At 46.4% G+C, this 26,874-nt stretch overlaps 2 protein-coding genes across 7 annotated transcripts in view; one reads left to right on the top strand and one right to left on the bottom strand.

Annotated features, from left to right (window-relative positions):
• The window catches only part of kcna4 (potassium voltage-gated channel, shaker-related subfamily, member 4), a 30,494-nt gene extending 4,918 nt beyond the window's left edge, over positions 1–25,576 (top strand). The window contains exon 3 of the mRNA XM_029143518.3: positions 19,395–25,576. The gene's annotated coding sequence lies outside the window, so the exon portion shown is untranslated. The remainder of the gene's footprint in view (positions 1–19,394) is intronic.
• Positions 1–26,874, bottom strand: part of LOC114851795 (gonadotropin subunit beta-1-like) — a 56,873-nt gene that overhangs the window by 10,940 nt on the left and 19,059 nt on the right. For 2 of the 6 annotated variants that reach the window (XM_055507578.1, XM_029143529.3), the window contains one exon: positions 12,689–12,791. The exons of 3 other annotated variants lie outside the window; for them this stretch is intronic. In XM_055507578.1, the coding sequence (XP_055363553.1) occupies positions 12,689–12,791 (103 nt within the window). Of the gene's footprint in view, positions 1–12,688; positions 12,796–26,874 lie in introns of all 6 variants that reach the window. One more of the 6 variants, XM_029143531.3, reaches the window with a different exon arrangement.

Here is a 26,874-nt window from a genome sequence, read left to right on the forward strand (position 1 = left end):
TGAGGCGCTGCTTTCACTTAGAGCACGTCTGCGCTGAAGCCGCCTGATGCAGGGAAACGTATGTCTCCAGTCACCGAAAAGCTCAAAACTATGTTTAATATTAATAAAAAAGCACCAAACAAACATTTGGCAAATGTTTCAAACCACAGAAAGAATTACTGATCAGGATATTGATAATTAACATCACATTTACTTCAGTGGATAAATTCACGCTAAAACCTTCGTCCACAGCAACAAACCAGATCGCGACACATGAACACAGTGTTTAGCACCTTTTTAAATGTTTCGCTGCCACTTAGTGGATCCTCACACCCACGCCCACAGTGGACCACACGCAGCACACACGCAGAACCACGCGCAGAACCACGCTGGCTCCGCTCCAGCGCCTCCTCCTCCCTCTCAGCACTTACGTAACGTGGCTTATGGCGCCGTCCAAGCGCAGCGCGTGGGTCCAACATATTCTGCAGCCGACGGAGGAAGCAGCAGGTGTGACTGCAGCCACGCGCCTCGGCGCCACGCCGGCGCCGCGGCCCAGTGTGGCGCTGGAGCGGAGCCGATGGTGCCGGGGCCCAGTTCGAACGCTCCGACGGCGCCGCCGTGGACGCACAGGAGGAAGCAGCAGATGAGGGGGTGGAGCAGTGACGACCACACACCTTCACGGCTGCTGTGTCGGTCCATGACAGACTCTCTTCACTCTCGTCAGTCAGAGGAAGCACAGACTTTGAAGGCGTCTTTCTAATTATTTAAGCGACTGACGGCTGGATGTGAACTGACAGGTTCACTGCTCACAGCTACTGACGTTCCTGAGCATTAACTGCTCATGGAGAAACGTTTACAGCTAATACACAACCATGTTGATTCACACAGCGAGAGTCACACCTGAATGGAAATAGGCCTCACAGGTTTCATATTTTCATTAATTACACGTTTGCTTTGTAAATTAAAACAGAAGCAACTTGGAGACGGACCAGGTTCAGCCGCGTGGCTAACTTAGCGTGACACTGTTATTTAAAAAACAGGCCCCTGAACGCATCACGAGCATCAGTCACTAGCGTGAAGGCATTAATGTGTGTGTAACATGCAGGTTCCTGACGCCTCTGGAACCAGTGATGACGAACGGTTAAACATGTGATCTCCCGTCTTTGTCCAGCGCTGCTGTTGAGCTTCAGTAGAGGTTCGTTCTGTAGCTTCTGCATCGTGGGCCGACTCTGCTTTTATATGTGACCTCTATGTAAATTTCCACACTGACAGATTTTCTGTGTAGCTGCAGCTCTGACTGCTGTATCATAACCTTAGCTTGTAGCGCTTTGAGGCGACTTGCTCTGTGAATGAAGTGGATCATTTCAGATCCGGGATCCTGTTGGTCCAGCTCAGCTCTGAATCACCTGAAGCCACAGGACTCAGTTCAGTTTACAAGCACCAGCTGTGGGTGCTGATTTATAGCTAAACATGTGTAACACCTGCAAACGCGCAGACATCATTTATTAGTGGAGCTTTATTGTGAAAGGGGCCGTGCGTTTCCCCTTCTCTGGCCACATCCCAGCGTGTGGTAACGATAGCCCGACCTCCTCCGGGCGTCAGACCAGCAGCAGAACCAGCCTCAGGGCCGCGAACGGGAACGTTGAGGTCGTTTTTTACCTCTGGTCGTTGTTTGTTTTTTGTTTATTTCATTTAAATCCTTCTATGACGCAGACGTTTCTGCATAAGCACATTACAGCCTGGAAGTGCTTCCTTCTTCATCTTGGACCTTGACGTCAGAAATAAATGATTCTGTGGAAAAATCATGCAAAATTGCACCAACAGAACCATAATGGGCGCTTGATTAGCAAAGAATCTTACATGTATTGATTTAAGTGCTTGTGTAAATAGCGCAGCCACAGATGACCCGTCGGGCCTCACTGGTCAAATATTTTCCTTGGAAGTCACGAAGCAGCAAAAAAAAGGGGGAACCGGCGCCTTCGCGAGGCTGCGGCGTCGGTTCTGTTCGGTTCCGCTCAGGTTCTGCTGTCAGGACATTAATCAGGCCTGAGAAAAGCCCGTCAAACGGCCGCGCTGCGGCTGCAGACAACACGCACTCCAGACGCTCAGCAGTTGTGGTTCCGTTTAGAGTGGAGTATCTGGACCCGCCCTCCGGTGTCATTTGGGAAAGGCTTGAAGCGGACGGGTCCGTTTCATGAGCTCTGGTGCTTCTCCACAGCTGGAGGAACCTGCTGCTACAGGAAATGACGATGCGGCTCGTCTCTGACGTCATGGGAAGAGTCGCTCTGGTTCTGGAGCTGCTGCTGCTCAGAACCTGAAGCAGAACCTCCATGCTTGGCTTTGGTTGAGCAGAAGCTTTGACTCCAATTCTTCCGCCACAATTTTTACAAAGGTTTTAATTGAGTATCAAAATTAAAAAACCCTTAATGCAACTATTATTTAATGATTAGGCTTCGTACCGACGACCGCTTGACTCATGGGCAGCGCGTGGCAGGAAACAGGAAGTCTAACATTTGCCCGTGTGAAAGCAACGTGTGATTTCTCACCGGTCAAAGCAGCAGCAGAACCCGGCGGGTTCTGTCCGGCCGCTCCGAGGCTCACAAACGCTGGGGCTGAGCCCAGTGTGAGCCTCAACCAGCGCGCGTTAACGCCCAGACCCGGTTCTGAGCGGCTGCATCGATGCCACATATGCTCCACCTGCAGCGTCCGCGCGGCCCGGCCCGGCCCGGCCCGGCTTGATTAAGGCGCTTTCACACGCGATCTAGGCCAGCAGAGGATTACAGATTTGTCCTGGCACTGGGAAAGGTAAGCATTTCAAAGATTTGTCGTATCAAGTTAAAGGTTTTTTCTCCTCATTTTCCAGAGTGCTACCTGAAAGCCAACGGCTGCAGCTTTTTGTGAACCAGCTCCACATTTGATTAAATGGAGCAGCAGCTCAACCATAACAAAGTTCTTACACGCGTCCGTGTGAATGTGAGGACAGGTGCTGCTGCTGATCACCATGAATGATCCTCCACACGTGCTCCGTAGAGCACAACGCGTTAACGGTTCTGCCACAAGACCCCTGAACGCAGCGCTTAAAGGGTTTTGCCATAGGACCCCTGAACGCAGCACGTTAACGGTTCTGCCATAAGACCCCTGAACGCAGCACGCTAACGGTTCTGCCATAAGACCCCTGAACGCAGCACGTTAACGGTTCTGCCATAAGACCCCTGAACGCAGCACGTTAACGGTTCTGCCATAAGACCCCTGAACGCAACGCGTTAACGGTTCTGCCATACTGTAAGACCCCTGAACGCAGCACGTTAACGGTTCTGCCATAAGACCCCTGAACGCAACGCGTTAACGGTTCTGCCATACTGTAAGATCCCTGAACGCAGAGCTTAAACGGTTCTGCCATAAGACCCCTGAACGCAGCACGTTAACGGTTCTGCCATAAGACCCCTGAACGCAGCGCTTAACGGTTCTGCCCATAGACCCCTGAACGCAGCACGTTAACGGTTCTGCCATAAGACCCCTGAACGCAGCACGCTAACGGTTCTGCCATAAGACCCCTGAACGCAGCACGTTAACGGTTCTGCCATAAGACCCCTGAACGCAGCATGTTAACGGTTCTGCCATAGGACCCCTGAACGCAGCACGTTAACGGTTCTGCCATACTGTAAGACCCCTGAACGCAGCACGTTAACGGTTCTGCCATAAGACCCCTGAACGCAGCACGCTAACGGTTCTGCCATAAGACCCCTGAACGCAGCACCTTAACGGTTCTGCCATAAGACCCCTGAACGCAGCACGTTAACAGTTCTGCCATACTGTAAGACCCATGAACGCAGCACGTTAACGGTTCTGCCATAAGACCCCTGAACGCAGCGCGTTAACGGTTCTGCCACAAGACCCCTGAACGCAGCACGTTAACGGTTCTGCCACAAGACCCCTGAACGCAGCACGTTAACGGTTCTGCCATAGGACCCCTGAACGCAGCACGTTAACGGTTCTGCCATAAGACCCCTGAACGCAGCACGTTAATGGTTCTGCCATAGGACCCCTGAACGCAGCGCTTAAGCGGTTCTGCCATAGGACCCCTGAACGCAGCGCTTAAGCGGTTCTGCCATAAGACCCCTGAACGCAGCACGTTAACGGTTCTGCCATACTGTAAGACCCCTGAACGCAGCACGTTAACGGTTCTGCCATACTGTAAGACCCCTGAACGCAGCACGTTAACGGTTCTGCCATAGGACCCCTGAACGCAGCACGTTAACGGTTCTGCCATAAGACCCCTGAACGCAGCACGTTAATGGTTCTGCCATAGGACCCCTGAACGCAGCGCTTAAGCGGTTCTGCCATAAGACCCCTGAACGCAGCACGTTAACGGTTCTGCCATAGGACCCCTGAACGCAGCACGTTAACGGTTCTGCCATACTGTAAGACCCCTGAACGCAGCACGTTAACGGTTCTGCCATACTGTAAGACCCCTGAACGCAGCACGTTAACGGTTCTGCCATACTGTAAGACCCCTGAACGCAGCGCTTAAACGGTTCTGCCATAAGACCCCTAAACGCAGCACGTTAACGGTTCTGCCATAAGACCCCTGAATGCAGCGCTTAAACGGTTCTGCCATAAGACCCCTAAACGCAGCACGTTAACGGTTCTGCCATAGGACCCCTGAACGCAGCACGTTAACGGTTCTGCCATACTGTAAGACCCCTGAACGCAGCACGTTAACGGTTCTGCCATACTGTAAGACCCCTGAACGCAGCACGTTAACGGTTCTGCCATAAGACCCCTGAATGCAGCGCTTAAACGGTTCTGCCATAAGACCCCTGAACGCAGCACGTTAACGGTTCTGCCATAGGACCCCTGAACGCAGCGCGTTAACGGTTCTGCCACAAGACCCCTGAACGCAGCGCGTTAACGGTTCTGCCATAGGACCCCTGAACGCAGCGCGTTAACGGTTCTGCTATAGGACCCCTGAACGCAGCGTGTCACTCCACACGCATGCTGCACAAACCGGACCATCCATATTTTAAACTCTCCTCTGCGCTGATGAATAATGAAACCCAGATAACAGGAAGAGGTTTCACAGAAGCTCTGACTAATGATGAGTCGAATTAGCACATTATTTATGTAGACCTGCTATATTAGACTGCAGCTCACAGCCTCGACTGGGAAACATCCCACCACACTTTTCATTGTGTTCTTGCTTCCTTCCGTCACATGAAGCACAGTTACAGCAGAGATGCAGACATGAGCTTGAACTGAGGAAAACACTGAAATCATTCCTCCAACGGGAATCCTGCTGTTTGTGTAAACAGGTGCTCGCTAACACATTAGACTGATGTCAGAGTGTGTGTGTGTGTGTGTGTGTGTGTGTGTGTGTGTTTGTGCGTGTCTTCCAGCTAATGGGCAAAATCCGTTAATGAACCTTTAAATGACGTCTCCTGAAACCTACGGCTCGAGTGGCTCCGTCTCTACGTGACGTAATCGTAATCGGTCGCTGTGTTAATGTGAGTGAGCGCCGCTCCTCATCGGCTCCACGCAGACGACCTCGGGTTTGACCTCGGGTTTGACCCCACGGTCAGTCCGAGCTGGACATGAGGCCCAGCTGATCCTGGATCAGGCCGTGTCCTCCCCTCTCTGGGCCGGTTGGTGCAGGAACGTGGCTGCGGCGTCTCCCACGCGTACGCGCCGCTCCGCAGCGACTACATGCTTTCATGCGGTGTGACTAATGCTGGCGCTGAAGGGCCTGCGGTGACGACCAATCAGCGAGCCGGGGCTCCACTCGCTTACATGGAGATGAGTCAGTTTCACGGTCTGCACAGACCCACACCCCCCACACACACTTCATCTCCAACCATGCAAATGTTTGGATTTGTAATTGTGCACAGGAGTTCGTGTGTGAGGCTTCAGAGCCAAAGCTGGTGAGGACGGGGTTGGAGGTGAGGCTGATGAGTCCACAAACAGCAGCTCACGGCCCGCTGACACTGGAAACGGTTGAAACGCTTTACAACAGAGACACTGAGCGGAAGCAGCTGTTTGGAACGAGGCGACAGCACCTTCACCGTGTGTCACATTTACTCACGTATGATCTCAGCCCGTCTGAACCCACCTCATCACTAATACAGGACAAAGACCCGGAGCCGTGGAGCTGTCGGGGTCAGAGTTCCCGCAGGACGAAATTATTACCGATATTATGGGTTTTATTGTCGCTCTCGCTGCTGCTGACATTGTTTGAGTTGTTCTTAGACAACGTTCTCTATGTTTGAGAATGAAGTCAGCTGAAGCCTGAGCGTTGATGCAGGTGGGACATCATTAAACGTAAGGTCACTGTCGTCCCAGTCCGTCTGAAGGAAATGGAGCTCCAGAGCGTTCGGCTTCAGCTTCAGACAGTTGTTGAAGCTTCAGACACGAGGTGAAGCGGAGCCCGTGTTCCGTGGTTCCCTCGGTGTCACGTCGCCGCCTCTGTTTCCGTGTGATTTCATTTACTGCAGCAGGTGGCTTTTAATTTATTAATGCTCCTTGAACTTCTCATTCTGATCATTCACTGCCCCGTCTCTTTGCTGATCCCGTCCAATTAGCGTGCTCCTTTGGGTCCAATGGACTGCTCTACGTGCTCTGCAGTGATGTCTGCGAGGTTCTGGTCCCTGAATGACGTCCCGCCTGGGCTCATCGGGCCTCGCTGCCAGTGTCCTGCTTCGAGCAAAGCCTGTGGTTTTTACACTTTAAACTAACACTTAGGAGCAGCCTGCTTCGTACAGTCTGGCTCTGGAATGAGGCAAACAGCTATTTTTAGTGGCCGAAATCCTAACTTATTCCCCTCATGGATCTGATTTCAGCTAATGACATGTCAGCGTGCCAATGCGGCGCTGTTGTCATATATTCGGCAGCTGATTTGAAAACGTGGCTCTGTAATAATTCTCCTAAGGAGACAAATGCTACCAGCTCTGGCTTCGCTCCCACCTCAGTGGGTGAAATACATCTTTATGTTCAAAGACCTCGCAGTTCCTTTTTTCCTTGGGCCGGGTCCACGCCGCTATTTTGAAAAGCTTTCGCTGACGTCTGTTTGATTATGCGGAGAAACCACGACGTCCTCCTTTAGGATTTTTGTTTTACTTCTCAGGCCACCAACAGTAAATCCTTTCTTGCTGCAGCCGCCTCCTGCTTTCATGCAGTCATGCTTTTCTGCCTCTTCGTTAGATGTTGGACGCTGCAGCTGGCACATTTAAATTGCTGCCGCGGCTCCGACGGAAAATTCCATTTAATTTATACTGTTAACAAATGGTGGATATGTTGATTTTCCCTGCAGCCACAATATGTTTTTGTGCGACCTGTACATATCTCTACACACTGAAAACATCATCAGACATTAAACAAGCTGCTTTGTTTAAGTGTTGACAACAGATTCAAGGTCTGATTCAAAGTCTGCAGCCTTTCGTGTATTTCCCATCGTTGTCATGACGTTTTCACAGTTACAGCCTTTATTTACTGAATGCTGTTACAACCTTCGGTGAATGCATGAACCGTGTTCATACGTTCACTCTGACTGTGACTGAGGCAATTAGGAAATCTGTCATCAGTGCAGATAAAATCCCACCTTTACTTTAATCTGTGCTTTCAACCCATTCTCATGTATGTATGTTCATTATCTTGTAGCTGTCTGATATTAACGAAAGGTAAATTGTTCACTTGAATGACACTTATATGGTAAAATATGTCTATGTTTTCTTAGTCCTCCTCCTGCTGCTGAATTGTTCAGTCTAAGGTTTTCTGAGAAGCCAAAGAATTCAAATATTTGTTCTCGATGACCACAATTTGCAGGAGTCATGCTGCAGTTTTATAATTGGGGGGGGGGGGGGGGCTGAGCCAGGCAGAGTGGAGTCATTCCATTATTATAGCTTCCATCTGATGCTGATTAATCTGCCAGTCACTAATAAAACCACATATATAATATATGAAGAACTATGTAAATAATAAAAACAATGAATGACTGTGTGTCATAAAGAATGAATACAATCTGTCAATGTGAAAGGAATCAGGCTGGTGACAATAAATAATGAAAGAGCAATGGTGCGTATGTAAGTAGAGAAAACAAAAAGAGTGACTTGTTTAAAGAATGAACCAGTGAGTTAGACTGAGACCGCATAAGTGAATGAACACAGCAGTGGATGAGCGCATGAATGAAACTCACTCAACATGAATGAAGAGAGGATGAATGAGTTATATGAAAAAAGAGATGCTCTATTTGCTGCTGCTCTGTTTCTCCAAATAATAACAAGAAGTCTTAGGTCACAGACGATAAAACGGACTCCACCTGTCAGAAGCCCTTCGCTGGCGCCTGAATCCACACGAACCCTGGGTTCCTTCAGAGCGGAATCCCTGCTCTGAAGCCCAGATGTGAGCGGTACGCGGGGTGTGGGTTTTGTTCTCCTGGTGTGGATGGCAGCATGTGGGGACAGACATGGTATTAGTTATCTCAGCGTTTGCCTCTGTGGGTTTCCTGTGAGCTAATTGGAGCCCTCCCATGTGTCCCTGCTGAAAAACTGCATGTTTGTGGGTAAAAATAGGTACAGCATTTCCTGCTGTGCCAGGGACTGGATCTGTTTCCAAAGACCCCTCCTTGGTTCTGCTTGTTAGCTCTAGTGGCTTCTGCTGCATCCAGAATAGCACAATCATGTCGATCTGGGTGAAAGACTCCGTGCAGTGTTTTATTAAAACAAGACAACTGACACAAACGACTGAGCGTTTTCAACAGACCTCACGACCACAAATACAGTAACTCATCATGATCTTAATGCATAAAGCATCAATAACATTAACCACAGCAACTGTGACTGAGGTGAACCACTGAGACAAGCGCTCTGCCGCAGACTGGTTAACTACAGATGCCCGGCTGCCACATAACACTGTAACTGTAACACAGGCCTGATCAGGGAACCTTCAGACCGAAGCTCAGATGTCTTTGAATAACGCTCGGCGGTGGCAGAGGAGACCTTGTTCTCCCAGTGCCCTGGTGGCTCTCCCAGTTTGGTTGGACCTGACCAGTTGTCCTCATCCCACGGATGGGAATGAGTGCACAGAGAAACCTGTGTTTGGGGTTAATGTAATCATCGTCATGGCAACAAGGACTGGAGGTTTTGAGAGGGCCTATTTGTCTATGGAAAACTCCATCCCAAAGAGAGAGAGAGAGAGAGAGAGAGAGAGAGAGAGAGAGAGTGTTTGTGTGCGTGTGTGCGCGTGTTGAGTGTGAGTGTAAAAATATGTGCGTGAACGTTTGCACTTCCTTCATTCTGCATGTTTTTTTTTTTACGATGTCAGCCTCAGTTTGGAAAATGTGTGTTTTGGAGAGCAGAGTTTTTCCAAACAGATCACTGGCAAACAGGAGGGCTTTAAATTATACGAGCGACTTTGTTCTGTGACTCAGTCTGGGGTGAAACTCCACTGCTAAACAGAAAAAAGAAGCGGGTGATATCAGTAACAGCTCAGGGTCCTGGCTGTCGTGCTCCACGCTGCTTTTAAGTGGCTCTGTGTAACAGCTGGGGAGCAGAACTTAATCCACGGCGCGGCTGAATTATGCATTGTACTGTGAATGTTACACCGTGTCCATTTAGATGCACGGCCGTCCGTCGTCCTCGTCCTGTTTTGCAGCTTCTCAGCTGCACTTGAAGCATGAAGAGGGAGCGTTGCTCCAATAATACAGACGTTTAGTGTGTGTAATGACGTGAGGCTTCGACGCCTGCAGCCTTGGACTGGTTTCGCCCAGTTTCCCCTCACTCATACTGGTTGAAGTCATCTCCATCTCCATCTCTGGTTGGAGATGTTTCATTTAGACAGATGTGTGAAAAGCGTTTCAGCAGCTTATATTGAGTAGTTATTTTTTTTGCCAACAGACTAAATTTCACATTCCTTTTGTCTGATAGGAATTTAATAACTGTACGACAACATCTGTGCAAAGACCAGATACGTCCCAGACGACACCTTTTCACCTAAAGTTTGAAAAACACTGAAGTACAGAAACAACAGAAATTCTCCACCGAGTCCAAAACGCTTTAATGACAGACTGGGACTCGGGCCCGTAATCAATCCACTAATCATTTGTACCTTTGAACCAATGCAATTAAGCTCAAGTGTCTAATCAAGCAATATTTGGGTCCAAAGAAAAAGGCCTTTCTTCACTGCTCCTCATCAGTCGGTCGCAGTCTTTTGCCTTTTCTGTCTCATTGATGAAGTTGAAACTGATGAACTTACAGAAAGTTCAGGTTTCTGCTATTGAAGCAAAGAAATGCAGCCCACCAGTAGATGAGGCCGATAAGCTGACTATGACATAGTAAGACCCCATTATAAAAATACTAACAGCTGTGAAATGAATTGGCTGCGAAGGTGCTACATACGACAGCAGCAGTCACATAGTTCACATGCTTCGTTATCACATGTAACACAAGAAAAGCTGCTTGAACTGGTAGCAGATCCCTGGAAACGAGGAGCTGCTGCCTGTCATGAACAGGAGCCAGAAGCTCACTGTCAAACGCAGACTTGGACAGGGACTCGCATTAAACTCTAATCTGTGTTTTCTGTTCAAACCTTCACTAGTTAAAGTTCGCTTTGCGTTGGCAGTGACACCAACACAATGAAGCTCACACACAGTAAACAGGATGAAGCCAGTAGAACCTTATTATACACCACGGTGAATCAATAATGCCTCTTGATTTTAATTTGATTTCATTTCATTTTGAAACTGATTTTCAAGCTCTTAAACCAAAGTGTTCCTGGAATCATAGCTGCCCTGCAGCGTCAACAGAGACGACGTCTTCACACCACGCGATGAGAGCCGTCAGTCTAAATGTTTATGCAGGTAGAGTCTCGAGAGGGAGCAATTATCTACGCAATTATACTACAAAATAAGGCCGAGTTTATAAAAGAAGCAGAAGAGCGTCAGCCCAGAGCCGCTGAGGCGTCTGTCTCCGTATCATGAGGCTGCGTGTTAATGGTGTTAAACAGTCACAAAGAAGCTCCAGCTGCACTTCCAGCTTCTCTTAGCGTTTGTCTCAGCTCTGTGTCGCTGGGAGGACGGGTTTAATGCTCCATCTGCATTAAAAACAGCCCACTGACATTTGTCCAGGGATGAATCACCAGCATCAGTCTGTTAACGGTGATCAGACAACAGAAGCTTTACTAACTGGTGAAAACTCCTCTTACCTTTGTAGTTTACAAATTACTCAAAAATAATTAGCTGCTCGTTCGTTTGACCTTTTAGACTTTGACCTCCAGACTCTTTGGTGAAGCTGCTCACAGCTCTGAGGCTAAAACCTGTGATGAGGGGTCACAAGCCGAAACACCACGGCTGTAATCAGCTCCAGATGGATAACACCTTCTTCCCCCAGGTTATGCACAGATGTGACTGCTGCTATTTTTATCCCCAAACTGCAGCTGTAACACAATAATACGACCAAACTCTTTGTCTGTGTCCATATCGCACCATGCAGATTTAATATCACTGCACTGTGGCCTGCTGTGGATTATTTCTTCATTATTCATGCTTGCAAACTGCCAAGTGCAGAGTTGAGGTGAGCTGAGTCAACCCAAACAGGTGAGCAGGGCCAATGTGTGACTCACCGCGTTCATGTTCACACTGGGCACTGGTACAGATCTGTAATAACTACAATATGTCGACGTCCAGCTCTTGCGCTTACAGTCAGAGCTCATCTCGGTGCTGGAGATGGATGCACGTGTCTGATGACTGATCAAAGGTGCCCATTGTGGGACGCCGGCCCGGTGGGAAGCGGTGCAGCCCAGAGCCCGGTTCTGGGAGGAAGGGGGGGGTCGCCATGTTTCCTCAAGATGTTTAAAACGTCACAGTGGCCTTTACTGGATTTCCAGGATGCACGTTTTCCGATCTCAGCAACTTGACTGTGAACATATGTTGAGTCACGATGCTCGTGCCAAAACCAGTGAATGAAGACGTCTGAGACTCAGGACAGACAGGAGACGCTGTGGGAGCTCTGACAGACAAATTCATTCAGCAGTTTGACCCAGCGGAACCAAAGCAGCGCGCGGCTGCGTCGCCATGGCGACGGCACTAATGACGGCTGTCAGCGCTGCTCCACTTCGTTATGCGTCGCTCAGCTTCAGGACGCGGGCGTTTCAACGAGCCGCCACCTGTTTGACTGGACCAGGGCAGACGTGAGTGGGCAGTAATGTGGTGTCTGGCCTCTCGCAGCCACACCTCAGCTCCTGCCAGCAGCGGGGAGCCGGGTCATAAATAAGGCCCGTACGGGCAGAACACGACTAGGTGCGAAGGTTTACACAGGCCCATAAATACGAGGCCGTCATAACGAAACGGGCTTTTAATGATTGTTGTGCTGCGGCAGAGTGATTATCCACAGAAATCTGTAGCCACATTAAGACTTTAGGGAGCGGGTTTAAGACATCACAAACAAACAGGATTCTGGGTGAATGTGTCGACAGGCAGGATAAACTGATCCGCACAGAACAGAGGCACTCAGACCCGTTCCTGGACTGTTGGTCCCGAAAAGTAGGACGTTGGAGGGATTTTACAACCATTTAACATGTTAAACTTGTTTTATATCTCCATAGCAGTAAACCAGCAGATGTCTATAACGGCGTTTTCGAACATAAAGGTGCGTAGTTTAGATTTATAAAATCATGGTTGGACTCAGATGAGGGTGAATGTGACTCCACTCATATATGCACTCACCATTTGTAGGTAGGACGTGGGCTGGAATGTGTCTGCAGCTCTTTGGACATTTGTGCCGGTAGGTGACGGTGCATGGGAGGAGGCGTGTGCGACCAAACCCGGCCTGTCTGGGCAAAAAACATGTGGGCAGTGACTAGGAATGGGTGCAAATGGATGAACAACGCAAACGCTGGTTTTGCAGCTCCGCAAAATAAAAAATAAATAAATGAAAACTATCACTGCTTAATAGGAAGCAAATTAATAAAACATAAGCTCCTTAAGATGTTGAGGTTTGTCAGTAAATAACACTCAAATCAAAGTGTGCACGTCTATAAACAAGCTGCTCAACAGTAGTTTTCAGACTCATTGTTTGATTCTAGTGAAAAGACAAAACCTCAAATTCCACACAATCCAGCGTTAATTCAAGGTTTCTACCTATTTTATCGACCAGTTTAATTCAGAAGGTTGTGAAGCCAGCGATGCTCTGTGGTCAGAGCAACAAACACATTCAGAGCTGATTGAATTCTGACCTGGAATTAAAAATGAACAATTGATTTATTGAGCCTTTTAAAGAAGGAATGGTTCCAATTAATGCAGCGAGTCCTGGGAGGCGGGAGCTAAAACACACGAGCAGATAGTTGAGTCGTCTTCTGTCTGAACTCTCCCCCAGCGTTCAATGCTGTGCCTCAGGTTGCTAATGTAAAGCATCACGTGTATCATGTGACTCCAGTCATGCAGACGCTGTGATGCTGCTCAGGTACTAGAAGCAACGATCCATGGGGTCAAAACTAATTAGGTTCAGCAAGTTGAGAACTTTTCAAATGAAAATATGACACTTAGCTTTTCAACATCAATAGCAGATGTACACGTGGGAGCCTGGTCCACATCCAACGCCCAACGGAGTCTGAGGCTTACGATCAAATGTCCTACAGACACAACTACAGTCGGCCATTTGTGCAAAATAAATTGTAGTTTGTAGTTTGCTTTGAACATTGGGGGGTTTGTTGCCAGCAGCTTCTCTTATCAAGGGAAACAACATGGTGATTTCTATGCTTGGCAGCACCACTGGCAGGCATCTGCTGTTGAGAAGTGATTGTAGGCGTTTCATTAAGTCACTGCTGAAGTGCAGATGCGAGAAACGCCTGAGGGGGCGCGTGACGGAGGCTGCTGGTGTCTGGAGGTGGCGTTACAGAGTGCTGACGGGGATGAGCAGATGATCACGCTGCCATTTGGGGGAAACGCTCTTTGTTCACACAAATTAGGAAATTGTGCTTAATGTACCATGATCACACTTAAAATATATACGTGAATAAATAACGTGTGAAACACATCACAGTTCTGTGCTGTCTGATGCACAAGGGAGGATTCATATTCTTTCTCTAAAATGTTTGTGCTGCGTCAGATTCGAGTTCATCACAGGACAAGGATGAGAAACAACCTCGAAACACACGACCAGAGTCACAAAAGGTCCTTTAGCAGATGGTGGATCACAGTTCAACCCCACTGAGCCTGGTCTCAACGAGACGGAGACCGTGGGGTTAAATCCACAGAGCAGCTGAGACGAGTTCCCCAAGATACAAACTACAATCAGCCTCTTTACTGCTGCGGAACCTTAACACAGCTCATGCTACAGTCCATGTTCTGACGGACTCGGCTCCAACGCCTGATCCCTGGGAGCCGCACTCTAAATGCCCAAAGGTTCCACATGGTTTGAGAACCAGCCTTTGTGGTGAAACTTTCACATGTGCAAATTTAAAACGCAGTCTGAATATTCATTTTATAGGATCAGCAGCACTGCACATCATCCAGTGTCTGATAAATGAGGTGAGAAAACGCAGCCATGTTATTGCTGGCTTAAAATACTCTTAATTTGTCTGTTGGGAGCCGTTAACACCGCTCTAAAAATGAATGTCATCGATGTTTCGATATTTCATACGCTAGAGAATTCAAATGCATTAAATACTCCTCATTCCAGTGCACGTGGGTTTGTTGGACTTGACCCGGCCAATTACTGAGACTTAGATGCGTTTAACATTTTCTTCTTCCAGCCGTCCCTTAATCTCAGCAGACAGGACGCGTCCAGAGTGCAAACAGTCCTAACTTTGACATTTTGGACTGGAAAGCCTTCGTTCTGTCAGGAAGATGTGGGGCTAAAAGATTAGATAAGAGCCGCTGTCTGCTTCTATCTGTGTCAGAGAGGAGCGCGTCTGAACTTATGGATCACTTGGCTGCTGGCGTGGAAGTAATTGGCACCAACGCATCTTAGCTGCTTCTCCTGTCACGTTTCATGCTCCATGTTGGACGCTGCTTATGGAATTTTGTACGTTTTGCAATTTAGAGAATTGAGGGAAATGAATGAGGGACGAGCAAGCGGGTCGCGGCAGCGTCTGGTTGGTTCTGGTCGGGCAGAGGAGACAGTAAACACACCCCGCGCCTCCGTTAACAGTGTGTGATGGAGAAACGTGTGCGTCTCAGAATCACGTCAGCTGACGACTCGCCGTGAGGCAGCGGATGCGTCTAATGAGGGCTGTGCACGCCGGAGCCGGGGCCGGGGCCGGGGCCGGGCACTGCCGCTCGAGCTCGGCCAAGAACGTTCATGGACAGACGGCCTAAATGAACAGCATCAGATGAGCAGATGTGCAGCTTTTTGGTTTTTCCCCCACAGAAAAGTGCTGACGGGCCGAGAGCGTGGCGCAGGGCTGCAATGAGCCCAGCGTGAGTCCTGTCCCCAGCTGAATATTTATAGCTTATCATGTGTTCATCTGTGTATGTTTGTGCGTGTGTGAGGATGGGAAACGCCAGTGTGGATGTGAGAGCCCTGCAGGGGTGTGAGGCAAGAAGCAGCAAGAGGCAGAAGATCCACACGCCGTGGATGAGTGTGAGCGAGCAGGAAGTGGGCTACGTGCTACATGTGCTACCGTACAGGTGCTACGTGTGCTACATGCTACAGGTGCTACGTGTGCTACATGCGTTACATGCTACATATGCTACAGGTGCTACATATGCTACATGTGCTACAGGTGCTACATGTGCTACATGCTACATATGCTACATGTGCTACATGTGCTACATGTGCTACATGTGCTACATGTGCTACGTGTGCTACATGCTACATATGCTACAGGTGCTACAGGTGCTACATGCTACATGTGCTACATGTGCTACATGTGCTACATGTGCTACATGTGCTACGTGTGCTACATGCTACATATGCTACAGGTGCTACAGGTGCTACATGCTACATGTGCTACGTGTGCTACATGTGCTACATGTGCACCAGGAGACAGCCACAGAAGCATGAAACGTTCAGGGGCGCTGGTGCGTGCGAGTCATTTCATCAGATTGGTAATTGCTGTCAAATTACAGTGATTGTGTAAATTGCAGTGCGGCGTCCTAGACGAGCATCAGTCAGAGTTTAGGTTTTGTTCAACCTGCAGTAACAGTAGCCTGTGATTTTACAACACCTGAGGGGGATTTAAAGGATTCTGTCTGAGTGTTGATCACCAACGCCATAAAAATCATAACAAATAAGGGTTGAAATCCTACGCAAGGTGGAGGAAGTCACGTTCCTGCACAGGTGAGGCGCCTGTCAGGTCCTCGCTGGGGCTCTGATGACGCTTTCAAGTGCTTGTGACACTCAGTTCAGAAGAAGACTTAGACGAGTTTTAACAAAAACACTGAACTGTCAGAGAGGATCTCCTCACGGGAGGCAGAGCTTAAGTTCATTCTGTCATAATCGCACAGGTCTAGTTAAGAAGAAATTAAAGGGTAAAGTGTGAGTTGACACATTTAAACCCGTAGAAAATCCAGAGGGATTTTTTCCCTTTTTCATATTTTGTGGAGTCAGAGTTCTTTGGTTCTGAGCTCAATGCGAAGTGAAAAGCAGCGCCGGCGGCCGGTGACACAGACCTCCGGTTCCGCTCCCACTGTACGTGGCTGGATGAGGCTCAGCACTGGGCCGGTTTCAGCAGGCGCCTTCCTGCATCGCACCCGGTTACGGAGCCACGATGGGTCAGAAGATTCGCCTTTAACGGCCTGAAACCACTGCTACTTAGTTAGATCTGGTGCTAATACTGCTCTGTGCCTGCAGCTTCGCCCGCTTCCCTTGGTCTGTACTTTGTTCCAGTCTCAGGTCTGGACATCACTGCTGTGTCCGTGGAACTGCACGTCTCCGCTGCAGAGGCCAGATGAATAAAAGCCGCTCAGACTCTGCATAATCACACAAATATGCTTCCAGGACAAACTCACACATCGTCGCATTCACGCTGAGTCAGGAGCAACATTAAACCCAACAAAAGCCTCAGTCACCGGGATTCAAGGCAGAGGCAAAAACCTTCAACCCTTTTAACTCCTGTTAAACTGAAGTCTCAGCTTTAAACCACATTTATTACTGTTGGCACAAAACTAAACGGTCGTAATGATCAAGATATTATTTCACAAGTGCTCTATATGTAAGTAAATATACTTTTATTTTAAAACCAGCTTCAAACACAGCTCACTCCTTCAGGTTGGGAAGGAGTTTTTTACATTCATAAAAAATACTTCGGCTTAAACTGACTTTATATAATTACCCGATGCAGAGAAGCGTCCCAGATTTCAGTTCCTTCCAGACGCTGATTGCTCATTTGTTTTTCTGACGGATGAAAACAAGCCCAACAGTCGTTAGAGCCGAAGACTGAAAGACGCTGTTAGTTTAACAATCGATCTGTATTTGTCACCAAACATCAGTGAGTTTCAAAAGTCTAATGAAATAATTGTTTGGCCATTTGGATTTAGCAAGTACCAAGTCGCTGCAGTCGTGTTTACCTTCGGGTGCTGTCTCTAATCTCAACTGGATGCTTTCTGCAAACACTTTAATGATTTTAAATCCAGCATCCGACAAAAACAGCCTCTGGGTTCTTGAATTGTGAATGAGCATAGCTGCAGGAAAGCATGTGAACAGGATTAACCTGCTGCTCCTGGTTCCCCTTCCAGCAGGTAGCGGCCCAAAAGCCTGTGGGATTAATACATTCTGATATGAACTGGTCACAGAAACAAGAGCATCCGTGTGCAAACAGCTGTTCTGCCACACTCACAAGTCCATCAATAGGCAGCTACTAATGCGTAACCTTTCATACATTCATTAGTGTGAAAAGACTTTTGGGCTCTAATAAGAAACAGTGTGGGTGAAACAGTAATTGTGTTACCATCAGATTACTGTTGCAGCTGCACAAACATGAGAGCAGCTGATCTGAGGATCCTGAACCCTGTTAGGACTCAGCAAAGCTACAGACGCAGTGTAATGCAGACAGCGGGTCACAGCTTCACATTAGGCCGAGTCCGATTCCTCCTAGACACGGTCCCACGTCATCTAAAATGGCCTCCATCCTGCCAGGTGTGGCAGCAGCGCTCAGCCTGGCGACGCTGGTGCTGTCAGACTCGGCTCTTTTCTCATTAATCACCTTCAATAAACACGTTGCACCACAGGGAAAAAGGGATTCCGCTTAATTTCGCCTTGATATGCATCTATAAAACCACAGACGTGGTCGTTAACTGTCCTCCTGCAGCTTCCGCTGACAACAACAACGTGGACGTCAGCGACAGACACACAGCCAACCTTCATTCCTCAGTGACACAGTTCGTGGCTAAACGTTAGGCTTGAGGTTTCTCCTCTTATCGTTGCAGGTAAATGCAGAAGGCTCGACCTGTTCATTCACTACAGCAGCTCTGCTAAACAAACAAAGCCTGGAACGTAAATAAGCACAGGTTTAGTTCCAAAGTCTTAATAAGGGAATTAGATAAAAACACGCAGTATGTTTGTTGTAATTGCCGTGTGCCTGCTGCAGCTATGATTGCATACAGAACGCCTCAACTCCTGGGAGACTGTGGAAATCCTCGAATTATTGAGGTGGAGAATTATACAACAGCTGCTCTGTTCAAAGAGGACGCTTGTCTCTAATAGTCTGCATCTTAATAAGCACAAATAGCTATGACACAGACCAGTTACTCTGTGAAATGCTCCGTCCTACAGGGGGTGGCCTGCAAAAACATAAACAGTTTAGCGAGTGGCAGTGAATGGGAGCTACGTCGGCTACGGGCCGGCTACGGGTGGGCCGGACGGGGCTAAACGCCAATTAGCAGCAGCGCCGACCTGTTTTCACGCTGTGTGTTTTTCACCTTGGTGTTCGTTTGTTCTGTCTCTCGCTGTCAGCGCCGCTCACCTGGGTCTGGGATTAACTGCGGGGATTTTTTCTTTTAAGAACAAATTCCGCTCCTTCCCAGTCGTTGGTATCTGCCCAGGCTTCCACACCAGTCAACACTGGCTTTTAATATGTATGAACCTGGATAAAGCTCTGGAGCAGGGACTGCTGTGGGCGTGTGCGTGTCCTCTCCATCAGTTTTTATTACACATTCTGCCTCTTCAAATCCTGCTTTGCTTTTAAATTATACCTTGCTTTATACAGTGTGACTTCTTGTTCATACAGTAGTCAGATGCTTAAAGACAACAAAATACTAGAAGCAAGTACTGAACACACATCTCTAATGAAGACCTGTGTTTATGATTTTCTCTGTAGCTAACCCCGTCACATACAGTAGATTCTGATGTGCAAACATACAGTAGGACCGACCCCCTCCTGCTGCTGCCTAATGACCCGGTGATTATCTGTAGGGGACACGCGGGAAACACACACAATCACATCACTTTCATCAGACTTTCATCTATTTCCTGTGTGTCTTTCTGTTGCAGCGCTGCCAGCTACAGGGAGAGGGAGTGTCCCCACATCTCTGCATATGAGCAGAGAACAAGCAACACATTGGGACTAGTCATCGTCAGCACCAACGGACACTGAAAAGCAACAACAACCGGACGAACACTGGGAAACGTGAGGATGAGGGTTACTGTGTGACATCAGTAGATGAAACCTCAAGGGTTGGGACGGGAATGAAACCATGAGTAAGTCGTGGCCCAAACTGATTGCCTTAATTACTACACACATACAGTACAGATGTATGAAGCGATGGAACTAAGAGACTTATACGAGTTCAAAGATGTGTTCTTTTCGTGTCAGAAAAGTGTCAGATGTTAATATTATATGATAGAGGTAATGGTCGGTTGTTATGTCGAAATAATGTTTTAGTTGGGTCGACTACGTAGGTGTGATCAGTTACTAAGTGGTGAGTTTTGCTCAGCAGTTCCAACTCAATCGGTTTCTATCTTGTTTCCCACCATCGGCCTCACTCATCGGCCACAAACTCCTAATTCACTCGTGTCATAACGTATGAGACTCCTCATTCACAAAGTGTAGAGCGCGTTGGGAGCGGACTGTGACACGGCCACTGAACGACAGTGCAAACAAACATTAAGATCCACTTACACTAAAGCAAAGATGTCTGGCACATTAACGCCGTCATAAATATCTGCCACAGTCACTCTGTGACAGAGAAGCAGGGGATGAAACTCACCGGGCTTTTACCGCCCGCGAGTCACCGGCGCAGAGATCAAACTCCACTTTTATTTCTCAGATGCAAATTTCGAGCTGACCAGCTGCTTTGTCAACATGTTCTCACTTTGAATTTAACTGTATGCAAAAGTAACATGGACGTGTGTTCTATATTTTTTTAATCCTAGCCTTGATAATTACATAACCAAAGGTGAAACCCTGAATTTATTGTATGTTGTGGACTTCTGGAAAATGTTGTGATATAGATGCACACTGAATAGGAAACCAATGTACATAGCAGACGTTTATACTTGTGTGTCCTAAGACGTGTTGCAGATAGAGTAATTTCAGACTTTTTACTTTCTTTGACTGTTACGACCATGAACCGCGATCATCTGTGTTTGCTTTGTTGTTGCTGACACAACCCCGTCTCATCCTATTGTTGTGAATGCTGCTCTAACATTCTTCATCCTTCAAGCAGGTTTCTGCTCCATCACACTGACCACTGATAATCCAGACTCCTCCATTTGGTTCATTCGTAGGCTGCTCATGTTTCTGCATCTTTGTCAGAGAAGCAGTGGATTTTGTTGGACCTGGTTCTCATGGGTGGTCCGATTAGAAATGGTTCTGTTTTTGTAGTAGTACTTTATGAAGACAGTCATATAATGTGCTAACCGGCACCTTAAAGCTTGAATTTAGAGCTTAGTGTCTTTATCTTTTACATCTGAGCAAAACCCAAAGTTCATATTCTCACTTTTTTTGTATCTGTGCATACCTCGTCACAGAATTCTTCTGAAGAGATGTTTACTGAATGTTTCCGCTAGTTCCTTTGTTAAAAAATGAGATGTCACTTTTTTTTTGGCAGATACAAACTACATTTTGCCTTCTGCATGTGAGCAGCTTTACCAGAAATATTAGTCTACTCCAGCAGACGTTATACCACAGTAAGCAAAGAAAACGCGATCCAAAGAAAATCTCACAGGAAGCAAATCAATGTTTCAAATTCAGAAATAGGCTAAACTGTTTCAAATCTTTAAACAATTCTTTAAAAATTAAATGAATGTAAGGATAAACCTTTATTCTTATTAGTCAGAGAGTTTATATATATTAAAGTAATAAAGACAAGTCAAATACATACATTTGCTCTTTCCATAATTTTAGAGATCAGTCAAATAAATAACAGAAAAATGAGTTTTGAACTTATAGGTTTGAATAAAGTACTTTTGCTTCTCACCAAGACCTAAAGGAGAAGATTTATACACGACTGACCACACGTCAGATGATTAAAACAAAATGAGGTACAACATCATCACGGTTGTGAAACCTGGTCCTCGGAACCAGGCTAGGACTTTTCCTGCTCCAGTCCTAGGAGCTGAGCTAGGCTAAGCTAACCAGCGGCTCCGTCGGCCTGTACACTTTAAGGTTACTTGTGTGATTAACAAAATCATTATTTAATTCCATTTTTACAGATTCTATACTTTTGGTACTAATAGCATCTCTCGCAGAAACAAAAAGAATTGTGTCTACTCAATGGAGCATCTCCTGCATGAATCAGACCAAAGGTTTCTCTTCCTCTATAATGTGACCACAACCCATTTAAATATAGGATGTATTCAGGTTTAACACTGAAGTACACACACTGCAACAAATCACACAAATGACAACAAACTTTCATTTTAAATCAAAGGAAACACTTCAAACTACAGTAACAGTAACTCAAACACTCCCAGATACCAGACTTACATCTTTCCTGTTGCTTTTCCACCTTGTATCCTGAATGCGTTAAACATTATACAGTAGTTGCAATTATAAATAATTCAAAATCCTATCTCACGTCGATGTTTAGTTGTACAGAAACGTTTAGAAAGTTTTAGGAGACAGGGCTGTTGTTGTGTAGTATGAGATGTGGTAATGAGCTAAATCAAGCTCAGGCTTCACAGTGAGTAGACACAATCCTTTATATAACACCAAACTACACCAACCTGATCCTTTTACTATTGGCAACAATACGATTGCCAGTAATGTCTTTATATTACAAATGAATGAAATGAAAATATAATCTGTCTGTCCAGATATATTTTCAGAAGATTACACTGATCTTGTCAGATTACAGGCCTAAAGCACAAGTGGTTTCCAGCGTGAGGCGCTCACTGGCCCCTGCTTCAATGTCTCCACTCAGGAGGAGATGGCCTGAAGTTCCATCATTAGTCCAGATGCAGAACCACAGAACAGCAGCAACTGGCTAAATGCTGCACCGCAACAAAACCCATTACCTACATGCTCAACTACACGCAGAACTAACAAAGCCAAGCCAAAGAGCCAAATGCCCACAAGTTAGTAGAGAACAAGAACAGGGTCGGCCTGAGAACTGATCCCAGAGGTCCCACGACTAATCAAGCAGAACCAACAAGCACAAAAGACCGTTAGAACTACGTTTAACCAGACAGTCTCCCACCCCTTTCTCGCCGTGTGAATTAAAACAGGCCGCAGTTACATCACGTTGCTGAGCGAAATCTGCTTTCACCAGGAGAGCAGAGGCTGTGGAACCCACAGAGTCAGTACTGGGAAGTCACCGATTCTGATGAGTTACCAGTACAGAAAGAAAAACGTTTATCCCTGTGAAATGGAACAGAAAGGCCAGAATCCAGCGCCATTCACATGGATATTATTTAACATTCTCGTCATCTACATCAAATCATGAGAAGAAAAATATCCTGAAGACTAAACAAACCGTCTCTAACGTAGCATTTCTAGAGGTTCCTGTGGATATTACATTTACCTGCAGTAATAACTTGTGTGATAACTGTTGTGATTCAGCACAGTCAATGAGTAGATTTTAAAAAGCTGTTAACAGTCAGTGTGGGGGACGTTAGATAAGAGATAGAGCAAGGTGAGAGGGGGAGATTTTAATTACAATCACCTCTGAGCTGGAAAAGTCACAGGCGCTGCGTTGGTGGCGTTATTTGGTGACAGCTTCTGGTCAGAGGAGGACATTCACCCAACACGGTTCAGCGGTTTTCACCTATTTAGGAGAAGCACTGACCTCATTTACTGGACAATTCTTTCTAGGGATCAGTTTTGATTAATTTAAACTGTCTCACGATCCACATTGTGAGAAAATGCTTTCGTGTAGAAGCTCACGAATTTCTGAGGCTTAAACAACTGTGAGGCTCCTGCGCTCCACATTCCACACAGCAACGAGGCCAGATTAACTTTAAGATGAATGTCTCCTTTAATCGATAACAGGATTCTTTCTATGAGAAACAAAAGTATTGACCACACACTTAAATCTAAGCCAATCAAAAGCCCCGTGTTCAGATTTAATACTGCTTCTTACATTTTCCAGTTCTTTAAGCATTTAATTTATTATAAATGTATATTTGGGATAGTTTTGTTGCAATTCATAATCTGTCACCAGATCCCCTGAAGCCAGTGCTGTCAACCTTAATCATAATATATTATAAGGGAATCCATTTCACTAGAAAAATGTTTTTTTTTTGTCAGAGCAGGAAAGAATTCGTCCAAACCATAGTCTAGGAAATATTCCAAAACAACAGAAATCCTACAGTGAGCAGTCTGAAGGGGTTTATTGTTCCTGTCACTTCTGTCCTCAGTGTTTTTGTCAAGTAACAAACTGAATGACCTGATGAAGCCCAGTGTCAGTGTTGCACCCAAGCAGCACTGCACTACACAGGTCCACCGCCATAAATAACAGTATTGCATTAGTGTAAGGACGGCAACTAGCAATGACGGTAACATCCACAGCGTTAGGTAACACCAGGACCCGGTATGCTTTAATCTCCTTATGAACAAGGTGGCTTATGAGCAGCACTGCACAACTGTTCAACAGTGATGCAGATTGTTTTTGCTCAGTGTTCATGCCGGATATTATGTGACTGACTGGATTTCAGGTTGTTTTCCACCATCTGCCTCTTGCAGAACTGTATTAGTGCCGTTTGCTGCAAATGCAATGATTGCAGCGTTTTGCTCGGCCACATCTATATTTAGCAAATTATTTTGTGTGGGAGACAAACAGAAATGCTACACAGACAAGAAAGGCCTTGATGAACTCTGCTAATGTCAAACACTGGCTTAATAACAGGTTACCACAAGCCTCTTGATGTGATAACTACGGTCATTAAAGTCATTTCGCTACAATCAGAAGCTGGTTCTTCTTTCATAGATTAAAATATAATAGTCTTCATTGGCTTGAACAGTACCTGGACTGTGTCTGACTCATAGCTCAGCTGAGCAGTAAGGAGGTGATATTTAACTAAACCAAGAAGCTATGATACAGTAAGTGGTTTAAATATATGTATCACATCATGTCCCACTCTCAGTTGTACTGTTGTTTGTTGCAAAAGCGTCAGATAAAACATATCCTGAGTTTGTTTCATAGTTTGTTTGATATATTTTCTGTGCTTTGTTTTTGGCAACCAGCAGTTTTTGCACAAAGAGTATGATTTGACAGGCTGCTAGGATCCACATGGTGATATGATGCATCCGATGACTACACACAAGCACTTCTGCCTTTAGAGGACAGTGACTGTGGTGGGACAGTTGTCTGCGTGTGGGCTTTGGTGAAGTTCCCCTAAAGAAGCCTCCAGATGTCCAGCAGAAAGGTTCAGGCCAAGAATCACGAAGCACCGATCATTTGGTGACATAGAAGTGGCCATTATGGTTTTTATATAACATGCATTCACATCAGAGATTATTATTACAATATGACTCAACTGCTGCTTCTTTGCTCAACGGGAGCTTGATGAGGGGCGACTGAAAGACACTAAACCTGGTAAACTGGACAGGATTGAAATGGAATTTAAGCCCAGTATATTCAGGGGTCTATGCAAGATGGTGCAGTTGGTCAGACTACGACTCAGCCACATCAGTACCTGGTCGTCATGTAGTCCACGCGGTCCTTCTTGTCTCAGTCACGTCCCGTTTCTGTAGCCACACACCTCTTCTTTGCAGAAGGGAACTCCACAGGTGTTTCAGAACAACGATGGGTCGGTGCGTTTGTTTTAATGTTAGTGCTTTAAACGGAGGCTGTTCCAACTCTTCACTCACTCACAACAAAGGGAGGGAATCGTTTCCTGGTGAGGAACAAGCTGAAAGTCGCTATTAATGAACATGTAAAATATTTCTACAGCTCGGGTGTTGAGAAATATCCATGTGAGTTTTGGCCAGCCTTGCTTTTACTCTGCATGATGCTTTGTTTTGAGAAAATTGCATCTTAACCCGAGGTATGTTTGTATTCTTTTCCCGAGGGTGCTCCTCTACTTCTCTCTCTCTGTAACGTTGGAGCTTGTCACTTCTAACCTTAATTCTTCTCTTTTTTTTTCTTCTTTACTTTTTGGTAAACCTTCCAACTTCTGGATTTTCTACATTCACATTTTGTAGACAGCAATATGAGATGTGATTGAAAATGGAATATGTGCAATGTTGACTACAGAAAAATATAATATATTCAATAAAAATTCAGAAAACACGTCTTGACATGTGCTTTTTAAACGAACCCACTGCACAGAACCGTGTGAATTCTCCTCCTGTGTCTTTGTGTCCACGTTGGTCCACACTGACTCCGAGCCCTCGGCCTCTTGTTCAAACACACTCCATACTGTTGAGATCAGGGCTTTGTGTTTGTCAAACATCAGTTCCACGACATGCGTTCTCCCTTGAAACGCGTTCCTTATGAATTGGGCTCTTTGCTTGGACTTTTATCAGTGAGACGTTGCCTTGATGATAGAGGAAGGTGACTACAAATCTAAATAAGTGCCAGAGATGTTGAGTTTAGGAAATCCTCCACTTGGCATCTGCATACAGAGAATCTAATTTGCTGAAGCTCAGCATATCTCCCATCCTGGTTGTTTACTGTTGGATGAACTGTTGGGACATATTTATGTACATCGCTTGCGTCCCTCCACCAGAATTGGCAGCGTCAGCACAGACTGAGGATCACAGTGACAGAACGTTTTCATCCACAGGGGCCTTTTATGGAAGTCTCTTTTGAAATTCGATGCTCGGCGATTCATGTTGGACGCGGTTTAAATATTTTAAATGGGCCTGTTGTGCTACAATTACTTGACTCTTGGACAAACACCAGGTCTTGCATCAAACAGATGATGGACGCACTGCAGAGTTTCTGTTCTACTGCCTCACAAGTCGAGGGAGGATGAAACCTATCTGACTCCCCAATAGCAACTAACATTAATCATAATTTATTGTTAATGCTCCACAAAGTGAGACGGAGAAAGAGTTTGTCCTAAGTTTTCTGTGCATGACAGCAAGCAAGGTCACTGTGTGACTCTTGGATCAGGACATGGAGAGGATATTAGACCAGCGTTGCAGATATATATAGCAGCTCACCCTTTACAGTAGTCTGACAAAACAAGACTGTGCACAAGGTCTATCCTTCACCACCACAGACGCACGTGCACACGTACGTGCACTCACTCATGGACCTCAAGAGGCCGTGAGGCAGAATATGTGGTCCTTTGGTTGTTCTTTACCAAACAGAAACTTTTAATATGAAAAAGCAGCTGTTTAGGGTGATTTAGCTGCAAAGTACAGTATGTGTTATTTGTTTTATTTATTTACCTTTATTCCTGTTCACATACAGTCGAATAAATAGGAATGGGAAAACTCCCAACATGCACCAGGAAAGCAAACGTCTGGAGCATCAGCAGAAATCAAGGCTGTACAAACGTCTCCTTCGTCACAAAGCTCCAAAAGGTGGTCCCACAAAACAAGGTAATAAGGTTCTCGGTAACACTTGTGCCCAGAGCC

The sequence above is a fragment of the Betta splendens genome, chromosome 3 (assembly GCF_900634795.4).
Source record: "Betta splendens chromosome 3, fBetSpl5.4, whole genome shotgun sequence".
In the NCBI taxonomy this organism is placed as follows: domain Eukaryota; kingdom Metazoa; phylum Chordata; class Actinopteri; order Anabantiformes; family Osphronemidae; genus Betta; species Betta splendens.